General features: G+C 51.2%; 2 protein-coding genes across 2 annotated transcripts; both read left to right on the top strand.

The window, feature by feature from the left end:
* Positions 1-666: 666 nt before the first annotated feature.
* LOC311202992 (olfactory receptor 14C36-like) lies at positions 667-1,644 on the top strand (the record flags this gene model as incomplete). The annotated part of the gene is made up of 1 exon (XM_084277630.1): positions 667-1,644. The coding sequence occupies one exon, from the start codon at positions 667-669 to the stop codon at positions 1,642-1,644; it is 978 nt and encodes a 325-aa protein (XP_084133756.1).
* Positions 1,645-9,342: 7,698 nt separating this feature from the next.
* Positions 9,343-10,278, top strand: LOC311202991 (olfactory receptor 14A16-like; the record flags this gene model as incomplete). The annotated part of the gene is made up of 1 exon (XM_084277629.1): positions 9,343-10,278. The coding sequence occupies one exon, from the start codon at positions 9,343-9,345 to the stop codon at positions 10,276-10,278; it is 936 nt and encodes a 311-aa protein (XP_084133755.1).
* Between the last annotated feature and the right edge of the window lie 3,640 nt (positions 10,279-13,918).

The following is a 13,918-nucleotide window of genomic DNA, read 5'->3' as shown; positions in this document are numbered from 1 at the left end:
CCTGTGTGTCCCTGGCTGGGAGAAGGAAGCTGAGATCCTCTTTGGGTAGGATGAGACACCACAGGAGGGCTTTGGATCTCTGCCCTGAGAGACTGGATTCCTCAGAGCTCTACAGGGTCCAGTTTATTCTACGGGCAACACCAGGGTGTGATCACAGAGTGCCCAGCACAGGACATCTGACATCAGGGCTGATGGACAGAGCAGCTCTCCCCACTCTGCAATCAGGGGAAGGTTTCACTGGCACTGCTGCAGCAGTGACAGGGAGTTCTGACAGAAGAAACACTCCTCAAGTAGAGTCAGGAGAAAACCAAAGCTCCAAAGCTCTGCTCTGCCCACAGGTAAAACTGGAGTGACAGTGATGAAAAGCTCATTCCTATCCAAAGGGGATTTAGTCTGAGATCACACCATCCTTCTATTTACTGACTGCTGCCAGGCAGGACTGAGTTCTCGAGACCCCACAGCAGACCCTTCTCCCCGCAGTGGAACACTCAAGCCAGCACAAAGCAGACCTCCCAAGAGGGACCTGACAAAAGTCTTCCTGAATACAGAGAGTCAATATGAGGGTATTCAATAAGAATTTGAAGAGGTTTTCTTTAAAGAAGAGTTCCCTGAATTCTCACTGTGCCTTTTCCTCCTTGGACAGGTCTCTACAGTTCACAGCAGCAGATGCCCAACAGCAGCTCCATCAGCCAGTTCCTCCTCCTGCCCTTTGCAGACACACGGGAGCTGCAGCTCCTGCACTTCTGCCTCTTCCTGGGCATCTACCTGGCTGCTCTCCTGGGCAATGGCCTCATCATCATCACCATAGCCTGTGACCATCACCTCCACACTCCCATGTACTTCTTCCTCCTCAACCTCTCTGTACTTGACTTTAGCTGCATCTCCACCACTGTTCCCAAATCCATGGCCAATTCCTTGTGGGACACCAGGGCCATTTCCTACACAGGATGTGTGGCTCAACTCTTTTTCTTTTTATTTTTCATCACAACAGAGCTCTGTCTCCTCACTGTCATGGCCTATGACCGCTACGTTGCCATCTGCCACCCCCTGCACTATGGGACCCTCCTGGGCAGCAGAGCTTGTGTCCACATGGCAGCAGCTGCCTGGGCCAGTGGGTTTCTCTATTCTGTGCTGCACACAGCCAATACATTTTCACTGCCCCTCTGCCATGGCAATGCTGTTGACCAGTTCTTCTGTGAAATCCCCCAGATCCTCAAGCTCTCCTGCTCAGATGCCTACCTCAGGGAAACTGGAGTCCTTGTCGTCAGTGTCTGTTTGGGTTTTGGGTGTTTTGTGTTCATTGTGGTGTCCTATGTACAGATCTTCAGGGCTGTGCTGAGGATCCCCTCGCAGCAGGGACGGCACAAAGCCTTTTCCACCTGCCTCCCTCACTTGGCTGTGGTCTCCCTGTTTATTATCACTGGTGTGTTTACCTACCTGAAGCCCCCCTCCATCTCCTCCCTATTTTTGGACATGGTATTTTCATTTCTTTACTCGGTGTTTCCACCAGCAGTGAACCCCCTCATCTACAGCATGAGGAACCAGGAGCTCAAGGATGCTATGTGGAAACTGATGACTGGATGTTCCTATGCAGCAATAAACTGCTCATCTTCCATTTATTGTTGGCCATGCAAGTCACTTTAGGAGCAGTCTGTATTTAGTATGGATTTCAGTTGTTCGATTTAATTTTTTCTCCTTATTTTTCTGAGATAGGATAACATGGTTCACATTCATCACATTCCTTCTGCAGTATCTCCAGGTCTTGTTCTACTGAGAAAATGAATAATGAAAAGCTGCGTTCCCTTTGCACCATGTCTGCATACCAAGGGACAGAATTTTTCCTTCTTTATTTTCCTTTTTCAAAAACACATTTACAAGAACTTTTTCATCAGCTTAATCACATGAGCATTGTCTGAATTGGCAATGCTTTCCCACCATGGCTGAACGGGATTTTCCAGGATTAGTATCCATGGCAGTGGAAGAAATTCCTTCCCCTTTACCTCCATTACTGACAGACTGTCTCTGTCATGTCCTTCATCATTCAGGTGTTTACATCTCTCTGATTCAGCAGCTATGCCTAAGGACATCTTCTCAATAGACTAAATAGACCTATGCACTTCACTTTTCTCAACAGGATTCCACGTTTGCTTGCTCTTTGGTCATTCAGATGGCAGTTAACTCTCCAGAGTCTTCTCTGTGCTTCAGAGAGTTGGAAAATATTCTTACTTTCAGAAGACTAATGGACCAGTCAGTGTGTTGACAAGTGACCTTTCTTTGTATGCACTTCACTTTGTTCACAGGTTTCCACTTCTTCTTGCTCTTTGGTCATTCAGAAGCCACTCAACGCTCTGGTTTCTGCTTTGAGCTTAAGATGGAAAACATCCCATCTTTCAGAAGTCTAGTGAACTGTTCTGTAACAAGTTAAATGTATTGATAAGTGTCCTTTCAATGTATCTGATTCAAACTGTTCTGGGAGAGAATCTCCTCTGAAAGCTGACCCCCTTCACATTCTGCTTGGCTGTAGCAGCAGCTGAGGAGAGAGATTTCATGGGTATTAAACTGTGTCATGTTTAACTGCTGTTTCTTGTCAGAGAAATCTGTCCATGCCTGTGAGCACAGATGATGGGAGGAAATGTGTTGGGAGTCCCCGGAGGCCAGTGAAGGACCTGCTGGGCTTGGGGAAAAGCAAGGTTCTCTAAACAGGGTTTTACCTCAACAGACTGCTTCTCCTGCCTGTCCAGGTCTCCTTAGGAGACCTCTGCCCCAGCACCCAATCCAGCATGCTGCTGAACTTTCTTCCATGATCTGAGATGTGACAGAATCATTTTTTCCTATGAAAAAATCCTGCATTGTGAAACTCCTTTGAAATTTTCATCACTCAAATAAAACGTCTACAATTTGTTATACAAGGTCTATTTTTTTTAAAGGAAATGACTTGAAGAGCCATGCTTGTAAGGGATTTCTGTGTGATTAATGAGCCCCATGGTGTGTTTTCTTCTGAGTCCACAGACCACAGAGTCCAAGAGGAGAGTGAAGAAACCTCTCCAGATGTCCAAGTCAGGAGTAATGCCCAAAGTACCTTGAAGCACTAACAGGCCCCACTGGGAGCCATTACTGACAAAGTCTCCCCATGGGCTCCTTAGAGCAGTCAACTGGAGACCATGAGGACAAACACAGGCAAAACACAGGCATCTCTGATGCTGAGGACACCCTGGCTTGGTCTGATGAAGCAGAAAAGACAAGTGCTGAACCCCAGGCCCTGGGCAGGGACATCCTGACCTTCACCTGGTTCTCAGGGCTCTTCCTTGGAATGTGGGGTGTGATTCCAAGGGACAGACAGGGGTATGGTACATGGAGTACTCCCCTGGGGTGGGTGCAAGGAGGCAATGATGCTCCATGGCTGTCAGGACAATGTGTCTCCTCTGAGGCCTCTGTGGCAGGGATATCAGCTCTAGTCAAGGAGTCAAAGGCCTGGCTGGCACCTGTGGCCATCTGCACCATTGCCCATTCCACACTGCCCACGCCTGTGCTGTTTGCCTGCAGGCTGCAGGCACCCAACCCCCTTCCCCACCTTGATCTCACTCCATGATGTCCCTGCCTGTTCTGCTGTCTCTGCCTCCTCACCAGCTGTTCCCACAAACACAAAGCCACCAGCTCATCCACACTTCCTCCAAGTGACTTTTATCACCACAGCACTGCCCTCATAGTGACACTTCTTTATCCTCATGGCAACTCTGACCTTAAAAGCTGCAGTTTCACATGGACTTCCTTTCTTATGTTCTTTAAATGTAGCACAAGAGGGCTTCCCTCAGCCTCCCCTTCCCCAGGCTAAAGAAGTCTAGGTTCTTCAGCCTCTTCACACAAGACCTATAGCCATATCTGGCCAGACTTTTATCTGAGAACATGACAGTTCCTCCCCTTCCTCCAGACCAGGGAGCCCCACACTGGGGCTGACTGCTCCAGAGTTGGCCTCACCAGTGCTGAGTCCAGATGGACTCATAATTCTCAAATCCCAGAACCTTGCATCCCTAAAACTCAAGGTGGGAAATGGGGGAGTAAATCCCCCCCCCCCCCAATGTAAGAGCAGAGCAAGTCCGAGACCGCCTCAGGAGACTGAATGTCTACAAGTCTATGGGGCTGGATGACATGCATCCCAGAGTCCTGAAGGAGCTGCTGATGTGGTTGCCGAGCCGCTCTCCATCATATTTGAAAAGTCGTGGCTGTCAGGAGAGGCCCCTGGGGACTGGAAAAAAGGTCATGTCACTCCCATTTATAAAAAAGAGAACAAGGAAGACCCAGGGAATTACAGGCTGGTGAGCCTCACCTCTGTGCCTGGGAAGATCATGGAACAGATCCTCCTGGACGACATGTTGGAGCACGTGAGGGATGAGCGTGTGATCCGGGACAGCCAGCACGGCTTCACCAAGGGAAGGTCGTGCCTCACCAATCTGGTGACTTTCTCTGATGGAGAGACAGCATCGGCAGATAAAGGGAAGGCGACCGATGTCATCTACCTGGTCTTGTGCAAGGCCTTTGACACAGTCCCCCACCACATCCTTATCTCTAAATTGGAGAGAAGTGGAGTTGATGGGTGGACCGTCCACTGGATAAGAAACTGGTTAACAGACCGTAGCCAAAGGGTGGTGGTCAATGGGTCTATGTCCAGGTGGAGGCCGGTGACAAGTGGTGTCCCCCAGGGGTCTGTCTTGGGACCGGTGCTCTTTAACATCTTTATCAGTGACATGGGTGATGGAATTGAGTGCACCCTCAGCAAGTTTGTGGATGACACCAAGCTGAGTGGTGTGGTCGACACCCCAGAAGGAAAGGAAGCCATCCAGAGGGATCTTGACAGGCTGGAAAGATGGGCCCGGGGGAACCTGATGAGGTTCCACACTGCCAAGTGTCAGGTGTTGCACTTGGGCCAGAGGAATCCCAGACACAGATACAGACTGGGAGAAGAGCTTCTTGAGAGCAGCCCTGCTGAGAAGGACTTGGGGTTTCCGGTGGATGAGAAACTTCCCATGAGCCAGCAGTGTGCTCTTGCAGCTCGCAAGGCCAATGGTATCCTGGGCTCCATCAGGAGAGGGGTGGCAGCAGGGACAGGGAGGGGATTGTCTCTCTCTACTCTGCCCTTGTGAGGCCCCATCTGGAGTACTGTGTCCAGATCTGGGGCTCTCAATACAAGAAAGATATGGAACTTTTGGAGAGGGTTCAGAGGAGCCACAAAGATGATCAGAGGGCTGGAGCAGCTCCCCTACAAAGAAAGGATGGGGGAGCTGGGCTGGTTCAGCCTGGAGAAGAGAAGGCTGTGAGGGGACCTCATTGCAGCCTTCCAGTACCTGAAGGGAGCAGAGAAACAGGAGGGGAATCAACTTTTTAGAAGAGCAGATAATGGCAGGACAAGGGGGAATGATTTAAAACTAAAGGAATGGAAGTTTTAGATTAGATATTAGGGAAAGGTTTTTTCCAGAGAGAGTGGTGAGGTTCTGGAGCAGGCTGCCCAGAGAGGTGGTGGATGCCCCATCCCTGGAAGTGTTCAAGGCCAGGTTGGCTGGGGCCCTGGACAACCTTGTGTAGCTCCAGGTCTCGAGGTTGGTGGCCCTGCCTGTGGCAGGGAGGTTGGAATGCTGTGATCTTTGGGGTCCCTTCCAACCCATGCCATTCTATCATTCTTTGGTTCCCAGCGCCAAACTCTGTCGCATCAGAACACTGTCTCACATAGAGACACACACCACCACCCCTCCTGCGCTGCCTGTCCCTTCTGAAAAATTTATAGCCGTCCATGGCCACCCTCCAGTCTTGGGAGTGGTCCCACCACACTTCAGTGATGGCAAGTAAGCCATAGTTTGCCTGCTGCACAATGGCTTCCAGCTCTTCCTGACTGTTGCCCACGCTGCGTGCATTAGGGAAGATGCACTTCAGTTGGGTCATTGCCCTCACCCCCAGCCGTTGCACTGCTCCCCAGCTTCATCTCTAGTGGCCCTCATTTTCTCCCCATCACCCTTCCTAGCTAGTTCCTGTCTAGGAAAATACAGATGTTTCCATCTGGGGTTAGTGCCTCAGCCTGGTCGATGGGGAATGCCCAGGTGCTGGAGTGAAAGTTCTCAGGCAAGACCCACGAGCTGCCCTCACTCTCTGTTCCTCCTTCACTGCACACACTTGAGTGGACCTCAGGAAACATCCATGAGTGTGGAGGATGCACAGCCCTTCTGCGGTGATGAGCAGAGAAGGGTCAGTGAGACACATGGGAGTGCAGGGAAGATCTGTGTGGGTGGCACGGGCTGGTCAAGGCAGGAGCAAGGCCTCAAGTAGCAGGTGGCTGGAGGGGCTGCCATGCTGAAGTAGAAAAGGTGCAATGTGGACTTTCAAAAGTGAAAAAGAAGGAAGATGTGGAGTTCATGTCTGTGATATCAATCATGATATCAGGCAAGTGTGGAGCTGGGACATCTTAAGTGCTAGATGAGCATCCGAAGGCCTTTCAAAGTCACCAGATGAGCTCTTCCTTGTGGGCAAGGATCGAACCCAGGTTTCATTACCCTTGCTGGCCTATCTGGGAGCAGTGCTAAGAAGTTGTTCCAAGGCACTCCAGAAACTTCCTAGACTTTTTGCATCCTGCTTTGTTCCCTTTCCAGAAAACACCAGGGCCATTAAAGCCCCCAGTGAGGCCCAGGCTTCTGTACACAGAGACTTCCTTGGTAGGATTAGAGAAGATTATGGCAACTGACTCACCTTGACTCTGTGTTCCTCATCTCCTACCATCATGTCACCTTTAGTGGCTCTTCCTCTGGCCCTCACCCACAAAGGGGTCCCCCAACTTCTTCTTGGCTCCACCCAAGAGCTTCGTACATCCACGTAGCTTCTTCACTTTGAGGAAACGCCACTCATAATCCATCCAGCTTTTTTCTCCTGAAAGCCCGTACTGATTCACCACACCATAGATATTACTCTATCAATGTCAAAAAGCTCAGGCTCTTAGGCTCCAACTGGCCCTGGCTTTGACCCCACCTGAGGGGCATGGGTGGACACCTTGGCTGTAGCATCTCAGGTTTGCCTGCAGGCCCAGCTCTGGCTTCTTTGATGGAAACCTGGGAACAAACACCCCAAACCCCACGTGTGCAAAGGCTTTGCTCCAGGGCAGAGACATGCCAGAGTGGTTGGCCGATGGAAAACAAAGCTGGAATTGGATGCCAAGGGAGTGAGTAAACTCTCTTGTGCCCAAGGACAGAGAGAAGGAGGGTTGGGAAGGGCAGCCCTGGCAGGAAACAGGGGTTTTGTCGCTGGTGCCTCTGCTGCCCCTGGGGGCCTTTGGCTGAGGTGAAGCTGATCTCCAGGAATGACAAGATGCTGCTGACACATCATGGCCAAGGTTTTTGTTTTGTTCCTTGTCTGTGTTATCAAGGAGGTCACTAAAGACCAGCGTAGGCAGGAGCCAGTGTGATGTTTCTCCTACACATGAGCTGGCTAGAGAAGGGACAGCCCTTGCCATGCTGCAGAGGTGGCTACTAGTTCCCTGCACAGAGACACCGCATGTGTCTGCAATGCTGCCTGGGGTGTGTGACATGCCCTGGGTCTGAGTGGGGATGGCTTTCCTGGACAGGACCATCGCTGTCCCTGCTGACCCCTTGTAGCTGTGTGTGAGAGCCTTGGCACCTCCCTTCACATGACAGGGCTGTGATTGGAGTTACACAGAGTCAGTGCCCGGACCTTGGTTAGGGCATGTGGTGATGTTCATGGCACACCTGAGCTGGGGCCAGAGGAATCCCACCTCCTGTGGAGTTGTGCTGTGGGATGGGGGGCAGCTGAGTTCACTTTTAGCCCCAGGACTGTTGACATGGAGTGGGAGCTGAATCCCTTCCCTCTGCAGAGAGAAAGGAGATCATTCCCTGTCCCTGTCTTGGTGTCTTGACTACAGATGGGACAAGAAAAGGTTATTCTTGAACCTGTCTTTTTCAGATGGGAGAACTGACACTGCTGGCTCTGAGAGAAGGAACAGCAGTGGTTCCTTCAGCCTGTTTCACAGCAGATTCCCCTGGGACACCTGCAGGGAGCTCAGAGGGGACAGAGAAAGTGACACCTGGGGTTGGTCCTTTGCTGCTGAGCTGGGCTGAGCTCATGGGATTGATGGATGGAGGTCATGGCAACCAGACAACACTGCAGAGACAGCTGTGCCCAGGATCAGGGCTGAGGGCACTACTTCAGGCACTTAGAGGTGACTTATGATGCTGAGAGAGCTGTCCAGAGGGTGCTGCATGGATCAGGGCTTCTCACAGCTTCAGCTCTACCTCAGGACACTTCCAGGGGCACTTCTCAAGAAGCACAAACAGACTGCACTCCTGGAGAGAGAAGGACCTTTCCTGACCCTCAGTCTGGAGGTCTGAGTTTGGCACTGCAGGTGGAAATTCTTGTTTCTGCTGAGGAGAACCCTCTGAGACTCCTGGTGTCTGACACGGAGAGATGAGCGATCCTGGGAGAAGCCCCTCACAGCACTCTACCCAGCTATCTGCAGCCAGCTCATCAGCCCTTTCGCCTCTGCAGCCACATCAGGCTTTGTGAGGTCTGGTCTGTAGCCCCCGCCCAGGCAGAGCTGCCCCTGGGCCGTGCCCTGCCTTAGGGAGGTGTTTGCAGGCAGAGGTGAGCACCCAGCAAGAGGGATGAGCTTTGCCCTGCCAGGGAGTGGAGCTGGGCACAGGGAGAGGGCTTCTGGCAGGAGCAGCTGCAAGCAGCAGAGCCAGGGACAGGCAAGGAGAAGGAGCTGCCTTCTCAGGGCAAATCCAGTGGTGAGAAGGGCAGCACAGGTACGAGGGGGTGGGGGTGGGAGGTTCAGCTGCCGTTTGCACACCCACCCTTTGGGTCCTGCTCTGCAGACCTGTTTCTGAGGAGAAATCCCCAAAGAGAAGACACCTCAGTGCTCAGTCTGTGGCAATGCTGCTGGGCAGCTGTACGTGGGCAACTGCAATGATCCCTCTGTGTGCATGTCTGGGAGGAGAACAATGAGCAAAGATGAGGAGTCTGTCAATCTGCTCTTGGATCAGGGATGTCTCTGCTTTCCTCCACCTCAAGTGTATTTGGGGTGGAACACCTGAGCCTGATTTTTTCATGGTCCATTAAACAGCACTCCTTTGAGGTCACTAAAGTGCCTCTGCTCCTAATTGCCTCCTCATCCAGCAAAACCCGAAGCACAAGTGAAGGAGAGGTAGAGAGATGTTCCTGAAGAAAGGCTTCCTGACAGAGTCCGAATGAAGAATTGCATTGAGACATAGAATATGCATGGCTTACAGAAGTCTGACCTCAATCAGTATCTCTGTTTTCTCACAAACTGAAGATCATATTCAGATGCAGCAGATGTCCAACAGCAGCTCCATCAGCCAGTTCCTCCTCCTGCCCTTTGCAGACACACGGGAGCTGCAGCTCCTGCACTTCTGCCTCTTCCTGGGCATCTACCTGGCTGCTCTCCTGGGCAATGGCCTCGTCATAATCACCATAGCCTGTGACCACCACCTCCACACCCCCATGTACTTCTTTCTCTTAAACCTCTCTCTCCTTGACATAGTCTCCATCTCTACCACTCTCCCCAAATCCATGGCCAATTCCTTGTGGGACACCAGGGCCATTTCCTACACAGGATGTGCTGCACAGGTCTTTGTGTTTGTCTTCATGGTTGCAGCAGAGGTTTATCTTCTCACTGTCATGGCCTATGACCGCTACGTGGCCATCTGCCACCCCCTGCACTACAGGACCCTCCTGGGCAGCAGAGCTTGTGTCCACATGGCAGCAGCTGCCTGGGCAAGTGGGCTTCTCAATGCTGTGCTGCACACAGCCAATACATTTTCACTGCCCCTCTGCCATGGCAATGCTGTTGACCAGTTCTTCTGTGAAATCCCCCAGATCCTCAAGCTTTCATGCTCACAGTATTTCATCAAGGAGGTTGAACTTCTTGGGTTTAGCTTTTTCTCAGTTTCTGCTTGTTTTGTGTACATTGTGGTGTCCTATGTTCAGATCTTCAGGGCCGTGCTGAGGATCCCCTCGCAGCAGGGACGGCACAAAGCCTTTTCCACCTGCCTCCCTCACTTGGCTGTTGTCTTTCTATTTGTCAGCTCTGGCATGTTTGCCTACCTGAAGCCCCCCTCCATCTCTTCCCTATGCTGGGATGTTGTTCTGTCAGTGCTGTATGCGGTGGTGCCTCCTGCAGTGAACCCCCTCATCTACAGCATGAGGAACACAGAACTCAAGAGCGCTCTGAGGAACCTCATTCTAGCAGTAGTGTTTCAGCAGCAATAAACTGCTCATCTTTCCTCACCAAATTTCTCAGATTTATCTCAGCCAGCTGGTGTTTGATGGGCATTGCACTGTTATAACTGTTTTTGTTTAGACATGCTTGCATTGGTTCTACTTCTCAGGAGGTTAAGTCCAGACTGACCCAGTGTGGTGAAGTGTGGGAAGCTTGGGCTGTACTTTCCAAACTGGAGTACAGAATACGCACAAGGAGCTGCAGGCAACAAGGCCCTGCTGTTTCCCTTGGGTGCTGCATTGGCTTAGAGGGACCAAGACATGGTCTGACATTGAAGGGAATGAGAGCTTGGCTGATCCTTTGCTTTACTGGGTTCCCAGTGTGACCGGAGGACCTGGATGGTAAAGGGTCTGTTTCGTAGGACAGGTTACAGCACATCTGAAAGGGGATCTGAAGCCACCAGCCGAACAAAGGCCATGTCTGGGTCCATTAGGTGCCTTGGGGTGGAAAGTGAATAGAGGTTTACATTACGGGGTGGGGGGCTGCAGGGGTGGCTTCTGCAAGAAGCAGCTAGAAACTTCCCCAAGGTCTGACAGATTAAACACCAGCCAGCTCAAGGGCTGACCTGCCACTGGCCAAGGCCAAGCCCATCAGTGGCAGTCATAGCACCTATAGGAATCACATGTAAGTGATAAAAAAAGGGCAAGCAGCCACTTTTTGTCACCAGAGGAAGGGAGTGAGATGTAAGAAACTGTGCAGACACCACGGTCAGTGAAGAAGGAGGGGGACAAGGTTCTCCAGGTGCTGGAGAGGAAGATTTCCTGGCAGCTTATGGAGAGGACTGTGGTGGAGTCGGTGTCCCCCTGCAGCCCATGGAAGATGACATGGAGCAGAGATCCTGTCTGCAGCCTGTTGAAAGGCCCCATGCGGGAGCAGATGGAAACATATAGAAGACGCTGTGTCCTGTGTTGGAGCAAATTCCTGTCAGGACCTGCAGCCTGTGTAGAGAGAGAAAGGCCCACGCCAGAGCAGGTTTCCTGAGGGGATTTGTGACTCCATGGGGGACCAGGCTGGAGCAGTCTGGGCCCAAGAGACTGAGAGACGTTCTCTGATTTTATGACTGCAGCCCATCGCAGTGACCCATGCTGGGGCAGTTGGGGAAGAGCTGAAGCCCTGTGGGAAAGTACCCATGTTGGACAAGTTGGTTAAGGACTGTCTGCCATGGGTGGGACCCCATGGTGCAGCAGGGGAAGGGTGTAAGGAATGCTATTCCCACCCTCTTCCCCTCCCTCCCCAGCCCCAACACTAAGAAGAAGGAAAACAACTTGTGATAAACTGACCCGAACCCCCATCCCCATGTCCTCATGTAAGACTTGGGGAGGGTGAAGGGAGATAAATCATTAATAAAGTGAAGTCTTAGAGAAAGGGAGGGGTGCAGGAAGATGTTTTCAGCTCTGGTTTTACTTCTCATTATCCTACTCTGGTTTCACTCAGTGTGTGTATATGTGCAATAAATTAGATGGTTTTCCTGTTTTCATTCCGTGTTGAGTCTGTTTTGCCCACGATACCAATTGTGGAACGATCTCTCCCTGTCCTTATCTCAACTCCTAAGCCGCTCAATATATACTTTGGTATAGTGGCTATATATTTATCTCTCTATTGAATATCTCTATATTTAATATATCTCTCTGTACATACAGAAAATATTTCTATATATTTTGATAGAGCAGCTTTGGTGGGCAGCTGACCTGCAGACTGGGTCAAACCACCACAAACAGTGACCACCAGGGCTAGGGATGTAATCTCACCCTTTTACGGCCACACCTCGAGTACTGTGTGTACCTTTGGGTGCTGCAGTATAGGAAGGACATTGAGGTGCTGGAGAGGGTGCAGAGAAGGGAAATTAGGCTGCTTAGAGGTCTGGTGCACAGGTCTTATGAAGAGAGGCTGAGGGAGCTGGGGCTTTTCAGCCTGGAGGAGGCTGAGGCAAGGCCTGAGAGCTTTCTAGAGCTACCTGAAAGGAGATTGAAGTGAGGTGGGTGTTGGCCTCTTGTCCCTAGTGACTAGCAATAGGACAAGAGGAAATGATCTTAGGTTATGCCAGTGTGGGTTCCAATTGGAAATTAGGAAACATGTCTTCACCAAAAGAGTCATGAAGCATTAGAACAGGGTGCCCAGGTGGAGGTGGTGTTGCCATCCCTGGGTGTGCACACAAAACAGGTAGACATGGAGCTTCAGGAAGATAGTTTAGTGGTTATGGTTGTAACTTGGCCAGTTAGACATCACCAAGTCCATGGGCCCATATGGGATCTACCCAGGAATATTGAGGGAACTGGCAGATGTGGCGTTGCCCAGGGCTCAGTCCAGGGTCCAGTCTTGTTCAACATCTTTATCGATGACCTGGATGAAGGGATGGAATGCTCCCTCAGTAAGTTTGCAGAGGACACTAAGCTAGGAGGAAGTGTTGATCTGCCTGAGGGTAGGGAGGCTCTTCAGAGGGGTCTGAAAAGACTGGACCGATGGGCTGAGACCAACGGGATGAAGTTTAACAAGGCCAAGTGCAGAGTGCTGCACATGGGACAGAACAACCCCATGCAGCACTACAAGCTTGGGTGAGACTGGCTGGAGAGCTGTCAGGCAGAGAAGGACCTGGGGGTGTTGGTTGACTGCAGGCTGACTATGAGTCAGCAGTGAGCCCAGGAAGCCAAGAAAGCCACTGACATCCTGGCTTGTATCAAAAATAGTATGGCCAGTAGGTCTTGGGAGGTGATTGTGCCCCTGTACCCAGCATTGGTGAGGCTGCACCTTGAGTGCTGTGTCCAGTTCTAGGCACCTCACCATAAGAAGGACATTGAGGTCCTTGAACAAGTGCAGAGAAGGGCAACCAGGCAGAGGAAGGGGCTGGAGGGCAAATCATATATGGAGCAGTTGAGGGAGCTGGGGATGTTTAGTCTGAAGAGGAGGTTGAGGGGAGACCTTATCACTTAGGGATATGCTTTAGCATAGGATGGGAATGGTTGGATATGATGATCTTTAAAGGTCTTTTCCAACCTTGTGAATCTGTGATTCTTTGATTCGACGTGAAGAGGCTGAGACCTGGGTTTTTTTAGACTGGAGAAGTGGAGGCTGAGGAAACCACAGGAGTAGTTCCAAAGATTTTAAATGTACATTTCAGAGGTGAATGGCATTCTTTGGGCTATAAGAAAAGAGCATGAGAAAATAAATTCATCACAAACTACAGCTTTGGAGATCACAGTGGATGTGAGGATAAAGAAAAGTCATTCTGCCCTCAGTGCAGTGGGTCAAAAGGTCACTGGGAGGAAGTGTGGATGAGCTGGTGGGTTTGTGTTTCCAGGGATTGCTGGCGAGGACGGAGAGACAGCAGTACAGGCAGGGACACCATGAGGTGAGATCAAGGTGAGGAAGAGTGATGGGTGACTGCAGGGAAACAGGCACAATCTGGGGGCAGTGTGGGATGGGCTGTGGTGCAGATGGCCAAGTGTGCCAGCCCGGCTGAAAGGGCCGGATAGAAATGAGGTCTTTGCCCCCTTGGCTGTGGCTGATGTCCCTGCCACAGAGGCCTCAGGGAAGACACATTGTCCTCATGGCCATGGAGCATGGCTGACTCCTTGCACACACCCCAGGGGAGGTCACCATGTGTCATACCCCTGTCACACTGCCCAAGGAAGA

The sequence above is a fragment of the Gallinula chloropus genome, assembly GCF_964237585.1.
Source record: "Gallinula chloropus genome assembly, chromosome: 34".
Taxonomy (NCBI): domain Eukaryota; kingdom Metazoa; phylum Chordata; class Aves; order Gruiformes; family Rallidae; genus Gallinula; species Gallinula chloropus.
The sequence above is the reverse complement of the archived record's forward strand: the minus strand, read 5'-3'. Positions and strand labels throughout refer to the sequence as shown.